Below are 20638 nucleotides of genomic sequence, written 5' to 3'. Positions count from 1 at the left end.
TTAGAAATATAAGTCACTGAAAATAAGATTAATGTACAGCATATATCTTTTTTCAATAAAAGTAAACAGGAACAATTTTATCAATTTAATGTACTTCCTGATATATGAAAATGGGATGCAAGTAACCGGATCAAAGAGCAGGAGTAGGAGCATTGTAATCATGCAGATTCAAACGCAGGCTGACACCACGGTCCACGGCCACTTTCTGGCTGGAAAAAAAAATCCAGTGGCATGCGCCGTAATCTTAATCTTCCCTTGCCTGCTGCCGGTGTGTGGGCCCCCCAACCATATTATCGCCCGAATTGGCTGACTCCCATTGACTAAATTCCACAATTTAAGCCTTTCCGCTCCTCACTACTGTTTTCCTCTGTGTTACCGTCCCCTGTCCTGTACTGCTATTTCTTTTAGAATATATTATTAATTAATTGTTAATTTTTTAATAAAATATTGACTAAAATATATATTTGTTTTTTTAACTTTATATAAGGTTTTACTTTGATCTTTTAACTTTAAAAAGTATACTTTTAATCCTTTGATCTTAAAATTGTTAATCTTAAATAATGATTTTTGGTAACAATCATAGTTGTTTTGAATATTAAACTTAATTTGTTACTATTTAGTAATATTTTATCAGCATTCAGTAGCTTAATATAATCATTTTTTCTTAACAGTTTTAATATTAGAGGACTAAAATTTATTTTTTAAAGTTAAGGATCAAATAAAATCTTGTGTAAAGGTAAAAGACTAAAAAAATATTTCAGCATAAAATATTTGATAATTTTAAAAGAGTATTGCATATTATATGCATAATTCCCATATTTAATAAAAATAGTAAAAAAAATATACATCAATACAATATTATAATTCAATATGGTCAATTAAGATAATATTCAAAATCATTGGAAAAATTTATTATTCTTAAATTTTTTTTTGGTTATGTGCATGAGCGCGTGTAAAGATTAGTTGAAAAATGACCTGTATAGTTTGTGTTAATCACCGGATACGCCCAAGGGGCTACAAGAAAGCCTCCATCCCCTTCCATTCGTTCCCAGATTTTGACACCCGTTTGGATTAGCTATTTTTGAAGAATAAATTTTAAACTTAATTTATAATTATGATTTTGAGAATGCATTTTGTTAACTTCGTATGAATAAATACCCTTTTGTTTGGCCAAAAGGTATGAACAAATAATGACGAAACCATGATTCTGGAGAAAGTGAATTGATATTTTAAAGGGCGTTTGAATTTTCTTTCAAGGAAACCTGAAGAGCATCGCTAGAAACAATGAACGTAAATGCTTAAGCTATAACCATCAAAATTGAAAACAGAAAGGTAAACTGCTACAACCGATACAAGGGTCTACAACAGAACTGAGAAATCAACCTAAACCTGAAGCTACGCTAACTTGGTGCATGCAAATCAATAACTCCTCCCACCCAATTAATATTCAGTAGTTCTGAGCATAGTCAAAACTCAGTGGTTGCTGACCAAATGGAGCCTGCAAATCAACAAGGGAAAGAGATATAACCCACAGGATCCAGCAATGAATTCACAAGGGAATAAGCATATTTAAAACACACAGGCCTTAAGCTACAAAATCCGAATAATGCATAGCGAGACAGTTCAATTTTCTAAGATGTCCTGGCATTTCAAAGCTTAAAGACATAAATAACTCATCAAGCATAATGAAACAATAGAATTAACACTGGCTTACCTGGTAAACCGCATGTCTAAACTGGTCATATGTATGGGCGTACATCATAGCAGCACTTGGCCACTGTAGGTAAGCAGCGTTCACGGATGACTGATTCACTCCTGCGGCAAAGGGACTCATTACGGGGTTGGTCGGGGGTACAAAGCCAAGTGAAGCTTGAGTTTGTGACATATGACCCATCTGATTAAGAGTGGGCTCATATTGAGCAAGAGAAGGCTGAACTTCTGGCAAATTATAGGGCACCAAGTTGAGAATAGCGTTTGGAGTGCTCCTAGCATACCTGCATAAGTGATGTGTTTCAACAAGATGAATAAACTCGTGCCATATTAAATATAAACCCAATTTGAACCACTTCAGCTGCCAGATAGTGGCAAAAACTTGAAAGGAGAAGAAACATAACACATCTTTTAACACAAAAAGTTCTACAAAAGTACTGGAATCCAACTCCCATCAGATACAACGAAATCTCTCTCCTTTCCTCCCTCCCGTATACAGACAATACATGATAACTATGTTTTTTATCCTTCAATTGCACTATATCATAGCAATTAGTCTATAAACGGAAGTACAGCACCAAAATGCATTCTTATACAGACACAACAAAGGTTTTCAAGTACAAACAACACAGAAAAAAAAAAAAAAAGGCTAACCAAGCATTGTTTTGCCCATTTAGACCGTGATATCAATGTCTGGCAAACTACCAAACAACAAGATGCAGAGGCAGAACTAACCTTCCGTAGCTACGATCATAATCAGGATCACTACGATCCTTTTCCCTGTCTCTGAAAATGGCAACTCGAGTAGAACCTATGTCCCTCCCACTATTGCATTTTTCGGAATCCGCTATGGAATTCCTTCTAGTTTCATTTTCATCTTTGTTCTTACAAGAATTTCTTCCATCCAATGGAATCTGTGATGGTGTATGATTCAAATCAGAACTTCTAGAGATACTAAAGATGCGAGCTCGTGCCCGGTCATATTCCTCTTTCCTTTCTTCCATGCTTCTCAAAAAGTTTCCTGTTCTCCCTGCTTCATTGGCTTCATTTACATTGGTTCTGCAGGGTCTCGGCCTAATGGCAATTTTAATCTGCTCAGGTTTATCAATTTCTAGCTGTTTGGCAGGTATTTCAGATAAGCGAACCACAGGGTATCTGCTTTCTGCCAATTTTCTCACCATAATTTTACTTCCATGGCCGTCTAAACCATCCTGAACCATTGTTTGCATGCCATAGTGTTGAGCAACACGATGTGCTGCCAGACGGAGATAAGAAGAAGGGAAATGTTGGAACTCAAAATGCTGCTGATCAGCATTATTCAGAAACCTCTGGATGTCGAGTTCCATCCGCAAAACTAGACGTGTGGAACAAATGAGTACATAATCAATGAACAAATGCCATGATTTATGTATTAAAAGAATGAGGAATATCATAAGAAAAGAACCGTAACACAGTCCACATCAAAATTACCCGGTGAAGATTAAGCGTGCAAGGACTACTACTTTAAGTATATGACAATACGAGAAATGATTTAGGAAAAAAAATCCAACAAAGCCCTGGAAGGCAAGAAGCTCAACAAGAAGTCATATACGGAATATCTAAGCCAGAAGGCCTTAAAAATATTATTAAAATATATACAAGAAAAACAAATCAAGGCATGCTCTATTTCTCTATAAACAAAATTTAACCGCAAGGCAGTCTGCAGAGATCTAATAAACAAAAAACAGATGCATTCTTGTACAATTTCAAATTCTTGGCTACCTTAAGTCACTATTTTCTAATCACATTCTAATTCAAATTGACTGCAAGTTATCATTGTCCGGCTGCCATGAACTATGCTAACAGTGTGTATTGTGAATCATATTTCAAGATGGGGTATTCAGTAAGAAATCCATCAACAAAATTTATATAGTCCATAACAAGTTTCCAAGTATTAAAAATGGAAAAGCAAAATCCAAAATATGTTAAAACATCAAACTTCTCTTTTCTGTCCCAACTCTTGGATTATTTCATCAAAAATTATATTCGGAAATCGTGAAAGGTAAACATTGTATCTTTTGGATGATTAAGCTCTAAATGCTGTGTTTAAAGTGGGTTTGAATTACATTAATCAAGTAATATCCTAGACGGTGTGGACGTCCAAGTCCTCAGTCACCCAGAAATTTTAATACTAACAACAATCTCTGAAGCTTCTCTGATCCTGAGGATAAGATTGCATTCCCCAACAATAGCAAGCTCAGCATTCAACATCGAATTCGGGATTCTCTTTCTCTATTTTATACTAACAGTACTAATCAAAAGGGCAGAGACAACCATCGGAAGTATTCCAGATCAGACATAATCAAACAAATACATGGTTGCAACAAGATTGTGGGATCTTAACCAAAATCTAAGTCGATATTCTATTCAAAGACAACAATCAAGAAAAGAAAAAGGATTAAAAAAACGGGAGAGACCGAAAGCTCAAGTCATTGGCAACATTGATTTCACACAAAGCCCACAAATCGGGGCAATCTAATAACCAAACACCCAAACCTCAAGTCAGATACAACATAAAACAGAGCCCGCAATACGGCATTTAAACAGAAACAGAAAAGGGTGCAGGGGGTACTGACTAGTCAGACGGTGACGAGAGTTTTGGAGAGCCTCAACCAAGAAGGGGTCAACCATTGACTCTTTGTCTTTCAACCCAGAAGTCCCATCGACTGAAACAGATGAAGAATCCATGGCTAAGAACAATCTCCAAAAATTCAATCCGGAAACTTCTTCCCCTTCTTTTCTATCAATCCCTCGCTCTGAACGAGGGAAGGAAAGGTCGGGAGGAAGAAAAGGATTTCTGCCTAAGAAAGATAGACACTTATCTCTTCCTCACCAGGAAGGAAAAAGATTTAATTTATTTTATATGTTGTATTTGGTCAAAGAATGTCCCCTAATCGTTTCCGCCTCGCTTCTTCGATGGGAAAAGACGAGGGGTCCCCGCGTTATCTTCTTGTTAGCGCGAAAATTTGGTGAATGTGATTGTAGTTTGAAGGGCCAAGGGATAAGGATTGATCCTACAAATCTTCAGGCCAAAAAAAAAATCCTACGAACCTAATTGAAAAAATTCCATTAAAATATTTTTTAAAAAAATAATATGACAATAATGAAAATTAGCATTATCATGAATTTAAAGTTAAATTTAAGAGTGTTCACGGGACGGGACAGGGACAGGGACAACCCCGTCCTAGTCTCATCCCAATAATTGAAACAGGACAGCTTTTTCCGTCCTGTGTCCTGTCCCGTTCTAATTGGAACAGGACAGGGACATCCTATCTCTCTTTTTTTAATTTTTTTAATTTAAAAATTAACAATATGGGAAATATAAAAATTTATAATAAAAATTATGTGAGGAAAATATATAAAAATGACGAAACAATGATAAAAAAAATGTTTTTTGTAATCATAAGAGATAAAAAATGAACAAATCTAAAATAGTCACCGCAAAAATATTATGTAATCCGTATAAAAACAACTTATAAACAATTAAAAAATAACAATTGATAAGTATCATTACCAGAATACTATTAAAATGATGAATAAAATAAAGATATAATAACTAAAAATAAAAATATATATTAGTATGGGATTGGGATTGGGATAGGACACCCGTGTCCCGCGCCCGTTCCGTCCCAAAACAATTTTGTTCGTCCTATTTTTGTCTTGTCCCAAAAGTTTTTGAGACGGAATTGTCCCGTCCTAAAATAACTGGGACAGGGACGAAACACAGTTGAACACACCTAATTAAATTCTTGTACCACCATCAATTAAAGATATCTTTATTTTTAAATATTAATATTTTCAGAAGATTAATATGGTTGGAAACAGATCCATATGTGTTCGTGGGGGTTTGGGATGTATTTTTGAGGGGGTGTTTGAATGGAAACTAAATCATAGTTTCAAAAATACTTTTACAGTTTACAAAATAAATATGTGAAAGAATTTGTTTCGTTTTACGACAAAGTGCTTTTTAAAAATGTTTTTGAGGTCTGTCAAACACCCTATAAATTTTTCTTCCATTATCTCAATTTAGTATCCTAATAAAATATTAAATGCAATTGTATTCAATGCTCATTTTTAATACAATAGTTGATACTGAGCATCAAATTATCAATTACAAACAATCAATTCGGCTGATTGTTGATTAATAAAACGTTCAATAAATATAAACTGTTTATATTCAATTTAAATGATTTGACTTATATCCTTTTCTAATTATTTTCAAACAATATACATGCATTTTGATGACTTTGTCTTTTTTAGAATTTCTTATAATCTAAATTTTTTTCTTTTCAAATTATAAGTTTCACTCATCCTTTTTTTTTCCCTTTCTAGTTACTAGTAAGATCAAATAGACGCCAAACAAAGTTTTTTATACTCATATGCCGTCAAATAATTTATATTGATTAACAAAATAATCAGACAAAAAAAAAAGCTAAATTTTCAAGGAGATAATGACTTTCAGATTTTTTTTGCTAGAAGAAATGAATTTTACATTTAAGATTTTCACATATTTTAGAGAAATATTGTGGTTGAGGGAAAATAAATTAGAAAAATATTCTCCACACTATATATTTGAAATTGTCTCAACAATCTAAATTATTGTTATTCAATTTAAGTAATTTGAGTTTTAGTCTCCTATACACATATATATATCCCGAAGCATTTTCACTGCTTTGTATTTTTTCATTAAATATATTATAATGATTACATAATGATTAAATCAAAATCAAAGTAAATTTAAGCTCAATAAGTATTTTATTAAATTTAAATAATTTTAATTTATTTTCTAGTAATTACGTATTGTGAAACTCAACAGGTTTTGGGGAATATATATAACCAGAAACGATAAAAAACAACGAGCAGTATTCCGACTTGCGAAGCAAGGTAAACAGTAGGAAGGAAGGTTCCAGAGTCTCCGTGTTGAGAATTGGATGCCTAACACGTTGATGGTCAAATCTTCTTCAACTCGTTTGGCCGGAAAAACAGAAAAGCTTCATCGACTCGCAACTCTTCATTCCCTGAAGAAGAAATAAGGGAGGACTCGATCGTACGAACTGTTCAATAATCCGCGATTGTTTGCCTATTCGGGTCGGTCCCTCCATCTCATCATGGCTGACCCATCACCGCCTCCCGATGCGAGCTCTGTTGATTTTACTGCGCAGATCAATAACATCCCCAAACCACCTATGGATTCTCTTCTTTTCGCCGATGACGACGATGCCTTCTTTTCTGAAGCATTTCCCTCTGATTTTGACTTAGGGTTGGATGGCGATTTCGAGATTAACTTCGACGATCTTGACAATCTTCATCTTCCCTTTAATGTTGACGAATTCCTTTTCGACGACGCATCCCTCACGCCGTCGCAGATTGGTGATGATAGTCATGGCGTCGCTGATTGCGATAACAATCCAACTTCCGACGTCGCTAGGTTTTCGAATCCGGAGTCTTATCCGCCTACTTGTTTAGATTATTCAGGCGATCAGAATCCGCATGGCTCAAATGAGGCTAAAGTCTCGCCGGAGTCTGATTCTTGCGACCGGGAATCTTCAGGTGGGCCCGTTTCGTCCCAGGGTTCGGCTAACGGTGGGTCGGGTGTTTCTGATGTTACGGATTCACCTTCACCGACCCGATACAACAGGGATTTTACATCTCAGGTTATCGTTGATGAGAACGCGAAGTTGGATGAAATCGGAAGGGGCTCTGATTTGAAGAGGAAGATGGAAAACAATGGAGGAAATGCTGAGGCGAGAACTACTAAGCATCGGAGGTCGTCGAGGCCTGTGGAGAATGTGACTCGAGAGCCTGGTGTTAATGTTACCAATGGGGACGACGAGAAAAAGAAGGCCAGGTTGGTGAGGAATCGGGAAAGTGCCCAGCTTTCCAGGCAGAGAAAGAAGCAGTATGTGGAGGAGCTTGAGGAGAAGGTGAAATCAATGCATTCGACTATTGCCGATCTGAGTGGCAAGATATCATTCGTCATGGCCGAGAATGCCACTCTGAGACAGCGACTGAGTGCTGGTGGAATGGGTCCACCACCTCCAGCCCCGGGGACGTATAACCATCCTCCAGTGCCTACCATGCCTTATCCTTGGCTGCCGTATGCGCCGTATGTTGCTAACCCACTAGGGTCCCAGGTTCCTTTGGTACCAATTCCGAGATTAAAGCCTCAGCAACTGGCATCGGCCTCAAAGAGTAAAGTGTCCGAGCGTAAGAAATCTGAGGGTAAAACTAAAAAGGTTGCCAGTGTCTGTTTTCTGGGTTTGCTATTCTTTGTCTTGCTTTTTGGTGGATTGTCTCCCCTTGTGAATGTTAAGTTTAATGGTTTAGTGGACGATACTAATGGGAGGTCGCAGTATGTAAGTGATAGGTTCTATGGTCAGCTCGGAGGGAAAGTCTGGCCCGTAAATGGCCCTATTAATAGGTCTGAAGGATACAAAGGAGCAGGATCTTCCGGTGGAGGAAGATCTGGTATATTTGACAGGGGGGCTGATGAGAAAGGCCGGAATCTTGGAGAGGAAACACATAAGCAGCTGGACTCACGGCATAAATCGGGTTCAGATGCATTTGTTCATCTGGGCAATACTAGTCAGCCTCTTTTTGCTTCTTTGTATGTTCCTAGGAATGATAAGTTGGTGAAGATTGATGGGAATTTGATAATCAATTCTGTCTTGGCCAGTGAGAAAGCTATGGCATCTGAGACTGATCATATCGCGAGGAATAATAAAAGAGAAACTGGTTTGGCACTTTCTAATTATTGGGATTCTGCATTGGCTATTCCGAAAGTTGGAATAAATAGAGGTGCACATCCTTATTCGTATAGCAGCCCACATGAACAGAGGAAGGCTCTTCCGGATGGTTCAGCTGAAATTTTGAAGGACCATCTGAAGTCTTCATCTGATGGTAAAGTCCAACAGTGGTTCCGGGAAGGTCTTGCTGGTGATGTTGCAATTACCTATTCTAGCTCTTCTTTTCCCCCCTAAATGTCCTTATATAGGTTGCTAAACATGATTGATGCATTTTTGTTGTGATGACTGCGTGTGTACGTGTTTTGCTGTTTAAGTTGGAGATGGCAGCATGCATAGTATATGTATGTAAGTACATTATTGCCAGTCAGGAGTAACATTCGGGCTGATAAAAAATTTTCTTATAATTATAATTAAGAGATGCTATCTAAGCTGGTGCTTTTTAGAATCTCTGACTAGCACTTCTGATTTTCTGTTTATGCTGAAATTATACTTCTGATGGAAGTTGTCAACAATCTTGAATAATCTTCTTAACTTTCAAAGGAGTTCGTTGTTTTCTGTCTACTCTGCGTCTCAAGTGAGTTTACAAAATTTATAGCTATTGCATCCATTAAACACCATTTGCGTAGGAAAAATAAAACAATGTTCATCCACTTGCGTAGTTTCTTATATAATAATTTGAGGATTAAATTTAGATGCAGTTCTTTATATTTTTCATATTAGAACATTACAAGTGTGTGCGCTTTTACAATAACAATATGTTTATTTCAAAAATTGATGTTTCGTCTCTTCTTTTGGGTTGAAATTTTGACAATATCTTTTAGATTCAGAATTGTATTGCCTATCCACCAGCTAATATAGAATGGTTCTTCCCGGCCTTGAATGGAAAGATTTCCTTGAGTCTAGCGATCGAGGGATTGAGAGGAATGTTAGGGGTTTGAGCCCACTAAAAGGTTTTTGTGGCCAGGGTCAGCCACAAACTGAATTGGTCCCACATCTAAAGGCCCCCCCCCCCCCCAAAAAAAAAAAAAGAGAGAGAGGGATCCTTTAGTAGATGGCTGCTTGTACATTGGACCTCATTGCCTTGCTTTAATAAGTTCACACATGACCCTGTTTATCTTCATTTCGTTGCATATTAGTCTAAAGCTATGCCAGCCCAGAGGCGTGTGACCAATCTTGTTCCCTTGTAATATTAAGCTTACTGAAGGTTGTGATTTCCTGATGCAGGGCCTATGTTAAGTTCTGGCATGTGCACAGAAGTTTTCCAATTTGATATCTCATCAACACAAGGGGCTATTGTGCCAGCATCATCAGCAGCCAATGTTTCTGAAGAGAACCACCAGAACGTTACTCGTCTCGGCAAAAGTAGGAATAGAAGAATTCTGCATAGGCTCCCGCTTGCTGGATCCAGCAGCAACGCAAGTGAAGAACGAGGAGGAGGAAATTCACTGAATGACAACTTCCTTGGCAACAAGTCGAAGTCTTCCATGGTGGTTTCCGTGCTTGTTGATCCCAAAGAGGCTGGAGATTTTGATGGAATGATGAAGCCAAAGTCGCTTTCTAGAATATTTGTGGTTGTGCTTGTGGACAGCATCAAGTACGTTACGTACTCGTGTGTTCTCCCTCGCACTTCTCCCCATCGAGTGACTGCTTGAGGACGCGGATCCTTCCTCCGCTTTGACTGAGCTTTGTTACTTGATTATTTGATCTGAGGTGCATTTTCGGTATGAAAGTATCTGAGATCCTGTCTCTACTGTTACTGTATATAAAGTGTTTAGGGCTGACCAACTCGCAGTTGTGAACGGGAACACTGTCTACCGGCACGAGAGACAATATACATTATTCATACGTTTTTTTTAGCGGCTCATTATTAATTATGCGTTTGTACTTTGTTGAGAAGTATAAAGCGGATGTCGAAATTTTAGTGTATAAGGGTTTTACATTTAGGACCAGAACCAGAAGAGTTTTTTTTAGAATTCTGAATATAGTTATAAAAAGATTGAGAAGGTCAGCAACCAAAAAAATGAGTATGCCGGAAAAAAAAAACACATAAAAATAACTAAGCGAAAAGATTTAATGAATTAAAAGAAGAGCTTGATTTCTTCCAAAAGAAATTAGCTTAAAAAATAGTACTGTTTAATTTAAAATATAAAATTTCAATTTATATTATTTTTTCTATTTATCATTTTTTTAAATTAAGTTGTTTAACTTATAATTTAATAATATTATAAGAAATATTTTATGAAGATAATGTTACAGTTGTTAAGACTTGCTAATTTATTAGTTTATCTAACTTATTTAAATTAATTAATCTAAACCCTTTGTATTAAAGATAATATTAACTTTTATTTTTCTGTTAAAGAGTGATTGCTGAAATGGGTTCACCGACGATTTTATGGCTCTTGTCCCCCATCTCCACGAAAATGCTGGAAAGTCACCAGTGCCTGAATGACCTTTGTTTCTTGAATCTTAGATTTGTTTAATGAGAAATTCTCATTTCTCTTGTTTTAAGAGCAGTTTCCATGGGAAAAACAACACGTAAATAAATTTATTATATTTTTCAATATTATTATTTAATTTATATTACCGATACTAATGCTCAATTTATTATTTCCGTCCATCTAAACTGGATCATTTGGACAGATGCTCTTTGGTGGCAATGACGGTGGCAAATATCAAATATATGAATCATGAAGTGCACTGTTTACAATACGGATAAGAAAAGAGAAGTGTCGCAGATCACTGACCGCTCATCTTGTTGGCCTGCAAAGACTGCTAACTGTCTCGCATGGCGACCTTTCCACTAGCTCCCCTTCCCTCCATAATCTCAAGTTCATCTTATTCGTCGGTAAGGTCCTTGCCTACGCGTGCACTCAGAGCCTCAGCCACTGAGCCTTCGGATCCAATTCTTGCGAGTCGCTCGTTGTACCCTCCTCGAAGAGAATTCTTGAAAGGGATTGCACTGCAAGCGCTTCCCCTTCTCTTACTGAAGGATTCATCCCCATCACTCGCTAAAGAAGTTGAGGTTGGCTCCTACCTCCCACCCTCTCCTTCCGACCCATCATTTGTTCTCTTCAAAGCTTCTCCAAAAGATACTCCCGCCCTTCGAGCAGGTACATTGATTCTTTTCTTTCATCCATGCTGCAAACCCTGGCGTTGAATGTTAGGATGTGAGTATTATTATGCTTACCTGTGTTTTACGATTTTGGCATCCACATATATCTTGATCACTGATCGCCCCACAGTTATCAAATAACTTGGGGGTCGTTAAAAAGTCCTGATTTGCGCAACTGGGTGTCTGCTTGTACCGTTGGCTATGTTACTTGATCTGTGAGATACTTCTCTGTTACATATTGAGAATTTAACACAGTGAATGCTGGAGAGGAAAATGTTGATAGTCATGTAGCTGCCATTTTATAACAGTCTTGCTTTTTTTCTTTTCCTTTTTTTTATTTGTTTTGCCCCTTTTGGGTTCACACTTCCAAGAGTTTTGATGCCTCCTTGTTAGAAGGCTCATCAGTTTTCAGCTGCAAATACCAATCATTTGAAGTCGGCAATCCACCATTGTCACTTCAGGGACATATAGTGGTTGTCCCGTCCCCTGTGCCATTTATATATTGCCCCGTCAAATCCCTTAAGATGCCATCATTATAAATTATTGTTCCTTCGGTGTACACATTTTAACATTGCCATTTGTATGACTGCAAGAAGAGGCTGTGGTAGATAATTGCATCGCTAATTTAAATCGAAGTCCCTTGTGAACTTGAAGTTTGCTAAGCTGATACCATAATGGAAATTGAATTCACAAAATCTCAATCCCTAGAACGAGATACATGCTAAAGAGTAAAGACCAGATTCTATATAATGTTGAAAATGAGAAATATTATAAGTTCAACAATCATCAGCAAGGGTAGTTTGGAGCTGTTTTTCCTAAACTACATTGGAGCCTTATACCGGTAAAATATGGCAACTGCAAGAGTTGAGGATAGTTAGGAGATGTTAGATCCAATCTGTGGCTTGCCATCATCATGCTTTGGCTATACATCCTGAATTATGTAATAAAATTAAGAGGTCAAACTGTATCTCAGGGGTTCTACTTCATCTATTATTGTTCTTTTTGAATGATACTCTAGATTTAGCTCTTTGCAGGAAACGTGCAGCCTTATCAGTTCATCCTTCCTCCAACTTGGAAGCAGACACGCGTGGCAAATATATTATCAGGAAATTACTGTCAGCCAAAATGTGCAGAGCCGTGGGTTGAGGTTAAATTTGAAGATGACAAACAGGGGAAAGTTCAGGTGGTAGCTTCTCCTTTGATACGCCTAACCAACAAGCCAAATGCATCCATTGAAGACATAGGGAGTCCTGATAAAGTGATTGCTTCCCTTGGCCCTTTTGTCACTGGAAACACATTGGATCCAGATGAACTGCTTGAGACTTCTGTTGAAAAGCTCGCTGATCAAACGGTACAATCATTTTGTTTTTTGTTAATTATTTTCTAATTATAAGAAGAAATTGACTGCAGTAAATACCAAGAACTCCATACTAGTCTTGTTGACATTGTTGCAAAAGCAAACATATTGAGTTAGAGTTCATTAACATGGTGTCTGCACTCTGCAGTACTACAAATATGTGCTTGAAACTCCATATGCACTCACGGGGACACACAATCTTGCAAAAGCAACAGCAAAGGGAAACACCGTTGTTTTGTTCGTGGCTAGTGCTAATGATAAGCAGTGGCCAACTTCTCAGAAGACTCTCAAAGCCATGCTTGATTCCTTTCAAGTGTAGTTCTCTCTGTCAAAGGTAATGAATGGATTTTTACCATCATTTACTTGCATTTTTTATTAGTTTTGTACAACATTGTTGAGCAAGAGACTGAGGATCTCCCCCGTGGGAACATTTTTGCCATTTTCAGGTTGAAACCCATATATTTTATGTTAAAACACTCCGATATTCCTTCTTTGTACATATCTTTTTATGAGTTAATGACCTATGTTGGGACTTTCTTGTTACATTAAGGCGCTGACGGGTCGATTTCTCTATTAAAATCTCGATAATATAGTGTCATGTATTTATGCAAGAAATCATACAAAAGAACCCTGTGACCTCCCCCACACCCCCCCCCAAAAAAAAAAAAAAGGAAACGAAACGAAAACGCTGTCTTCTTCAAATGCATGAGATGTGAATGGAGGAGATTTAATTTAATAAACGAAAACAGTAGCATTGTAGCGACCAGAAATTACATTGAATCGTTGTCATCCATCACCAAATTGTTTCTGAGGTTTTCTTTCTTTCTTGTTTGCCCTAATTTTTTTAACTGAAGAAAAATATATTCATTCATGAATCCAGTAAGGTTAGCCACAACTTTCTGGTATTTGTCAGGAAGAACAAAAGGAGAAGGATGGGGGACAAAAATCCCAACCACAACAGAACAAATTCCCTTTACAGCTTGATTTGGCTAGCCAATTGGCCGCTCAATTACAGTACCTGGGAACATAGGGGAGTCTAGGATCTGAGCACGTCTTAAACAAGCATGGTAGGTCAGAAAAAATAGCTCTTCAATCAGGACAATAAGCTTGCTCCTTCAAACTCTGCACTAAAGACAAACAATCTGATTCAACTTCCTACTTGCCAAGGTCATGCTCCTTGACTGAAACACAGCTGTGTGCAGAGCTTTTGCTTCACTGTAAAAAGCTGAACAAACTTTGCTTGATTGATTCTAACACTCTCTCTTAGGAATTAAACAAGACATAGCCCAAACCATTCTTTCCAATAAACCCCGGGGGGGGGGGGGAGGAACCATATCGGAACTAGGAGGAGTTACAGGTGGAATTAGCCAAAATTAAATTTTTTGCCCAGCATTTAACATGCTGAAGTAAAGCGATAACAAAATGTATTGGATTCAATTAATCTTCAAGTAAAACTTGAAAGGTTGCCCAGGTTATGCAGATAATTACTGGTCAAAGGAATTGATATGGGTTGCATCCGCTTGGCCAGCACAACTCCAAAATGATATGCTTAAAGAATGATGCTTTATTACTAGATAAGCCACCAACAACTCACTGGTCGATCCAATTCTTTCCCTTTTTTGGGAAAAAATTTTAGTTAAAATTTTATTCAACTCTGGGACAAATTAAAAATGGATCCTATTGTTGGTATCATGAATTTATGATTGGATATGGGGTGTTTGGTTTTCTTAAAAAGTATTTTTTTTAAAAAATTTCATAAATCAAAATAAATTTTTTCACATTTATTTTTATATACTGAAAAAATATTTTTAAAATCATAATTTTGACTCTTTCCAATTACTCTTGAAGTATCATGACATCTGTTCAGCTTGCGTAGGATTGTATTTTCCCCTAGAAAAAAGCGTAGATACGGTGGTTGTCACTTGTCAAGACAGAATCTTAAGCACTGTGTAAGTGCGCGCGTGGGGACTCTAAAACCGGCGGACATCCCTGTACGCACAAGGCACTCTGCCATTGGCATTCACATGCATTCAATAGTCCCGGTTAATCAATTTCTAAATAAAAATTGTAAGAAACTGTATTTTATTCTTATTAAAAAAATTTCTTTCATTTTCTCTACATTTAAATATACTACAAATCACTTACATTATGGATCAAAACTTTTTTCTATGAGTAACTTATATTTATATTTAGAACCCTAAAAATAACATTTATATTATACATATAGCCATTCGTTGGGTTAAATTTTTTATTTTTAAAATTCTCTTACAATTTATGCGATTTTAGATAATTCAAACTAATATATCTTAATCTCGATTTCATGCCCATTCCAATGTTCTCATCATTTTAAAGCGTACATTATCCCCAATTTCCTCTTAACACAATGTTAATCTTTGGAGCGCTACTTCAATCCAAAAAATTTGGCGTAAGCTCCGACGTCATCATGTTCATGGCCGTCATATGTGCTTTTTTTTTTTTTGTTGACAAAATGACATCACAAAAATAAAATTTATATTTTTGTCTATTGCATCCCGAAATGAGAATTTCCTTTCTTTTTTCCTTATGGAAAATTTGAGAATTTTGGTTAGATCCAATGTGCGCCGACTGCTGACTCTTTAGTCCTCATTCACGGGGAGAACAGAGAACTGTTTTTATTTATTATTTAATCATGTTATCTGCATATTATTTTATTTAATTAAATAGAATTAAGATTACATGATTGGTTTACCTGAGACCCAGCGTAACACCGTCTCATGAACATAATTAATGCTGGTGATTATTTTCCCTTAAGTTGAGCTGATTTTATCAGATAATATATGAATAATTTGACACGTCTATGCAAATCAGAACGTGGTGGGTGTTTAATTATATTATTTCTTAGCGTTTTATTTCTGGTTCCAAATTGTGTGATGGTTCCATATTTTAAGCAAAGAAACACATTATTATTATTATTGTTGTTATTGTTATTATTATATGCAGACATAAAACTTTGTTTTAAGCTCTCCCTCCCTGCCACAATTACTAGCCATTATTCTCACAGAATTTAGCTTGATTCCGACGAGCGCCAATCGGAATCATTTATTTATTTATTTTTAAATACTATAAATCTCAACCAACAAAATAATTAATTCATGAATATGCTTTGTTTTCAGACTGTAAATTGATTGATTGATTGATTGAATCTGTGGGTCGATATAATGTAATGGTCATTATTAAATGGTTCTCATCCAATTAAATGAATCTAATGAGTAATTACAATAAAAGAAACAAACTCGAATCAAATGAGTGACTCTGTTCAATTGTAATCATAGGATGGGACAAGAGTTTTGGGCGAGCAATCGCTAGAAATCAAAAGGAAATTAACGTTAAGAGTCCGAAAAAAAAGAGAGGAAATTAACGTTAAAAAATAGAAGGCCAGGCAGCCAATCACATGCCAATCAGGGATAACTTGCTTTACAGCTGTCCCTATTTTCTCCTCATTTTCTATATTTACAATCCTATTTCTACCCCACCTCAGTTTTTTTTAGTTCTGAACTAAACTTAATATGGCTAATACGTCACGAAGCTCATGTTTCTAAATGTAGAAATCACATCATACCCCCTAGAATATATAGATATGGATCCTAAGTACCAGTGTGAGGGTCTTAAAAATACAAATCATGGCACACATATTTTTCCAATTTTATTCGAATCATATATTATTTTAGTTCAATTTTGAGATACAGAGTTTAATTATTTCTACTTTGTTTAATCGTAATTCTCAATTAATTCAAACATACATTTGTGTGTATATATAAATGATACATTTTTCAGCACATATTACCAATGAAAATATGCAATTTTTCCTTCTAGGATTAAGTTCATCTACGTAGATACTGTTGTGTGGAATGCATGGATAATAACTCAAGAGAAATTATGTACTTTATTTTCAGCAAAAAGAGAAATTATGTATGCACTTTATTTTCAGCAAAAAAGAGAAACTATGTGCTTTAAAAGTATAAAACACGTATATAATTTAAAGCAAACTCAAAAAGACATTCACCAAACTCCTTTCAAGACAAAAAACAATGGTGCCGCGGGCCCACCATGTAATCACAGCATGTGTGTATAAAGATAGTGAACGCCAAGGACAAAAGCAATGTGCAAAGGAGGAGCCCATACGTAAGTGGAGTGAGCGGAGATGGAGATAGAAAGCCATAATGCGGCCAAGGGAGCCACCGCCCACCACCACCGCCCGCGACGACGAGGAGGCCTCAGAACTCTGCCTTTCATCCTCGGTCTCCTCCTTCTCCCCTTCTATTCTTCTCTCTTTTCATTTCCTTCCCCATATATGCATATATATATATATGTATATATCTTCCAATCTCTTGTTTGCATTATCTAACTTGCTGCTTTCATAAGCTGCTTCAACTTCAGAACTTGCGACACTTGATGTTCTTGCTTTTGTTTCAGCGCTCAGCTCTATCATTGTTTTCCCACCTTCTCATCTTTAATATAATACCGCCTGTTTGACAAAGCAGTTCCCTTACGCAAATCAATGCTGCGGTGTGGCGTCGTCCATATATAGTACTAGTGGGCCCTTTCCTCGATAATCACTAGATGTCTTATATTGTGTTAACTAACAACACTGTTTCTAATTATAGATAGATCCGATGATGCCTGTCCAGTTTTCTGATCTGAAGCTGATCTCATGGCTGTTGGATGGTTTATTTTGATGATTTGCAGCAAATGAAATATGTGACAGATTTGCAACGGCTGGATTTCATGCAAACCTGATAAGCTACTTGACCCAAGAGATGAACATGCCTCTCGTATCTGCCTCCAACACTCTCACCAACTTCTCCGGAACTTCCAGTTTCACTCCTCTCATTGGTGCTTTCATCGCCGATTCTTTCGCCGGCCGCTTCTGGACGATAATCATCGCTTCTCTCATCTATCAACTGGTCTTCTCTCTCTCTTTCAGACCTTTTTCATTAATTTACCATATAACTGTTATTTTATTGCCTGCTCTGCAGATTCGGAGTTTTTATGCTTCTGAAGATATAGTTTTAAATTTTCATACATAAAAGTTTACGCCATTAACTTCCTTGCACGCACAGGGTTTGATTAGTGCTACTGTATCAGCAGTATTGCCATCTCTGCGTCCTCCACCATGTCCAACTCAGGTGAACTGCAAAGAAGCTTCACTTTCCCAACTTTGGGTACTTTACGCCTCTCTCCTTCTCACATCAATTGGGTCCGGAGGTATTAGGCCTTGTGTGGTGCCTTTTTCTGCAGACCAATTTGATATGTCCAGAAAAGCCGTCGCGTCCAGGAAGTGGAATCTCTTCAATTGGTACTTCTTCGCCATGGGGTTGGCTTCCTTAAGTGCTCTCACTGTGGTGGTTTACATACAAGACAACATGGGCTGGGCATGGGGGCTTGGCATTCCAACCATCGCCATGCTCATATCTGTTATCGCCTTCGTCTTAGGCTCACCACTTTACAAGATGGAGAAACCAAGCGGCAGTCCTCTGCTTCGCTTGCTTCAAGTCATTGTTGCAGCTGTGCACAAGAGTAAGCTGGTTCTGCCCCAAGATCCCAACCTTTTGTACCAAAATAAGCAGCTTGATGTTCATATTTCCTTGCACGGAAGGCTTCTACGCTCTGATCAATACAAGTAAGTCCCCAACTTGATTTTGGTTCAGCTCTTTTACCACATATCAAACATCAATATATCATCGCTGAGTCCATGTCTGCAGGTGGTTGGATAAAGCTGCGATAGTAACAGAGGAGGAAGCCAGAGATGCGAATGCTCCTCCAAACTTATGGAGATTAGCCACTGTGCATAGAGTTGAGGAGCTAAAATGCATAATTAGAATGCTTCCCATTTGGTCGGCTGGCATATTGCTTGTAGCTTCTTCATCACACCTTCATAGCTTTGTGATTCTTCAAGCTCGCTCCATGGATCGCCACCTCTCTCACTCATTCCAAATCCCACCAGCCACCATGTCCATCTTCAGCGTGCTGACCATGATGTTTGGTGTTGTCCTATACGAACGCCTCTTTGTTCCCTTGGCTCGTAGATTCACAAAGAACCCTTCTGGGATCACATGCCTGCAGAGAATGGGAGTGGGATTTGTGATTGGTATTATAGGCACAGTGGTTTCAGCACTAGTGGAAATGAAGAGAAAATCAGTGGCTGCCAAGTACCACTTATTGGATGATCCAAAAGCTACTATTCCTATCAGTGTTTTCTGGCTGGTACCTCAGTATTTCCTTCACGGGGTGGCCGAAGTTTTCATGTCCGTGGGGCATTTGGAGTTTCTGTACGATCAGTCTCCAGAGAGTATGAAAAGCAGTGCTTCAGCTCTGTATTGCATAACCACAGCGATTGGGAGCTATATGGGGACTATGATGGTGTCCTTGGTTCATGATTATAGTGGGAAGGGAGGTAATTGGCTTCCTGATAGGAATATAAACAGGGGGAAATTAGACTACTATTACTTTTTAGTTAGTGGGGTTCAGGTCATAAATCTGATATATTATCTGATATGTGCTTGGCTTTACACTTACAAGCCCCTAGAAGAACTTAGTGAGACCATGAACGAAGAAGATGGTTTGGAACGGGCTGATGATAAATTCCCATCTCACAAATTAAATGATGGTAACAGGGAAGTGGAAGACACAAAATCTTCAAAACCAAGTCCCAAAAGTCCAATGGGATGTGTAAAGCCGGCGCTATAGATAATTTTGGTATAAGAAGCGTTTGACTTGTTTATCTAATCTTGATGTGTGCATCCAGTTACATCATTCTCGTAATCTTAGGAGATATTAGCTCTTATAGTTAATATAAGAATTAGTTAACTAATTTGAATAAATTAAAAAAAATAGTTAAGTTAGCTATTTATAATAAATATAGATTGTCTTTTCTAAAATACCATTATTAATCAAGTGTATTACTTAGAATTACTATTATTATAATGATTACATTAGAAAAAAATAGATAAATATGAATGACAAAGTATAATTGAATTTTTTATTTAGAGAGTGTTTCGCTTCCTCAAAAAGTTCTTTTAAAAAGTAATTTTCCATGAATCGAGATAAACTGTTTCACATATTTACTTCGTATACTGTAAAAGCACTTTTAAAATTATGATTTTAATTTCATCCAAACACTTTTTTAACATCAAATTAAAAATCAAACTTGTCCTTATATTCTCATCTTTATTTATTTATTACAACGAGTTTTGTTCTTCAAATTTTAAGGGTCTCTTTTAATACGTCTACGAAGATTTCAAAATATAATCCGTCCCTGCCTCTAAAGTACCCTGCCCTCAAAAAACATGTTGGCATTAGGCACATGCGCGCATGAACACTTTGGAATTGGTGACAGCTTTCTGTGGGCGCAGAGGGATAAGGAAAAACTAAATCCAAACATGATGGCAAGAGCTAAATAATTAGCTTGGACAAAATGAAAAAGAGACACAAGGCTACCAGTAATCTATGAAATGATGTTTTAACAGTGTTAAATAATCTAAAGCTTCAAAGTTTAAAATAGTTAAGAGGCGATTTAAAAGAATATACCAGATGTAATTAAATCCAGTTTAAGCTATGAAACATCGAAACTTCACAAAGCTTCCATTTTTTTTTCTTTTGTTTTTTTTGGTGAAAAGCTTTCTTCTTTTTCTAATA

The 20638-nt window shown here is 37.0% G+C and overlaps 4 protein-coding genes across 7 annotated transcripts; 3 read left to right on the top strand and 1 right to left on the bottom strand.

The window, feature by feature from the left end:
• Window positions 1–1208: 1208 nt before the first annotated feature.
• Window positions 1209–4577, bottom strand: LOC114720029 (cAMP-regulated phosphoprotein 21). The gene is made up of 4 exons (XM_028905619.1): window positions 4326–4577; window positions 2446–3064; window positions 1715–1994; window positions 1209–1498 (listed from the first exon to the last, which is right to left on the bottom strand). The coding sequence occupies exons 1-4, from the start codon at window positions 4435–4437 to the stop codon at window positions 1448–1450; spliced, it is 1062 nt and encodes a 353-aa protein (XP_028761452.1). The 5' UTR covers window positions 4438–4577; the 3' UTR covers window positions 1209–1447.
• A 2053-nt stretch (window positions 4578–6630) lies between these two features.
• LOC114720027 (bZIP transcription factor 17) lies at window positions 6631–10366 on the top strand. Of its 2 annotated transcripts, XM_028905616.1 has the most exons (3): window positions 6631–8170; window positions 8231–8685; window positions 9720–10366. In XM_028905616.1, exons 1-3 carry the CDS (start codon window positions 6858–6860, stop codon window positions 10145–10147), a joined length of 2196 nt encoding a protein of 731 aa, XP_028761449.1. In that variant the 5' UTR covers window positions 6631–6857; the 3' UTR covers window positions 10148–10366. The 2 variants fall into 2 exon arrangements, with proteins under 2 accessions (XP_028761449.1, XP_028761448.1); XM_028905615.1 differs by having other exon boundaries at window positions 6631–8685.
• An 833-nt stretch (window positions 10367–11199) lies between these two features.
• LOC114720030 (psbP domain-containing protein 6, chloroplastic) lies at window positions 11200–13507 on the top strand. 2 transcript variants are annotated; one of them, XM_028905621.1, is made up of 4 exons: window positions 11200–11605; window positions 12642–12958; window positions 13113–13298; window positions 13411–13507. In XM_028905621.1, the coding sequence occupies exons 1-3, from the start codon at window positions 11281–11283 to the stop codon at window positions 13281–13283; spliced, it is 813 nt and encodes a 270-aa protein (XP_028761454.1). In that variant the 5' UTR covers window positions 11200–11280; the 3' UTR covers window positions 13284–13298; window positions 13411–13507. The 2 variants fall into 2 exon arrangements, with proteins under 2 accessions (XP_028761454.1, XP_028761453.1); XM_028905620.1 differs by having other exon boundaries at window positions 13113–13507.
• A 3607-nt stretch (window positions 13508–17114) lies between these two features.
• LOC114720028 (protein NRT1/ PTR FAMILY 3.1-like) lies at window positions 17115–19787 on the top strand. 2 transcript variants are annotated; one of them, XM_028905617.1, is made up of 4 exons: window positions 17115–17241; window positions 17690–17907; window positions 18064–18623; window positions 18706–19787. In XM_028905617.1, the coding sequence occupies exons 1-4, from the start codon at window positions 17145–17147 to the stop codon at window positions 19688–19690; spliced, it is 1860 nt and encodes a 619-aa protein (XP_028761450.1). In that variant the 5' UTR covers window positions 17115–17144; the 3' UTR covers window positions 19691–19787. The 2 variants fall into 2 exon arrangements, with proteins under 2 accessions (XP_028761450.1, XP_028761451.1); XM_028905618.1 differs by lacking the exon at window positions 17115–17241 and adding an exon at window positions 17249–17536.
• Window positions 19788–20638: the final 851 nt, after the last annotated feature.

This window comes from Neltuma alba, unplaced genomic scaffold, assembly GCF_004799145.2.
Source record: "Neltuma alba isolate B1F8T4 unplaced genomic scaffold, ASM479914v2 tig00011962_pilon, whole genome shotgun sequence".
Taxonomy (NCBI): domain Eukaryota; kingdom Viridiplantae; phylum Streptophyta; class Magnoliopsida; order Fabales; family Fabaceae; genus Neltuma; species Neltuma alba.
This window is presented reverse-complemented; position numbering and strand designations above follow the sequence as displayed.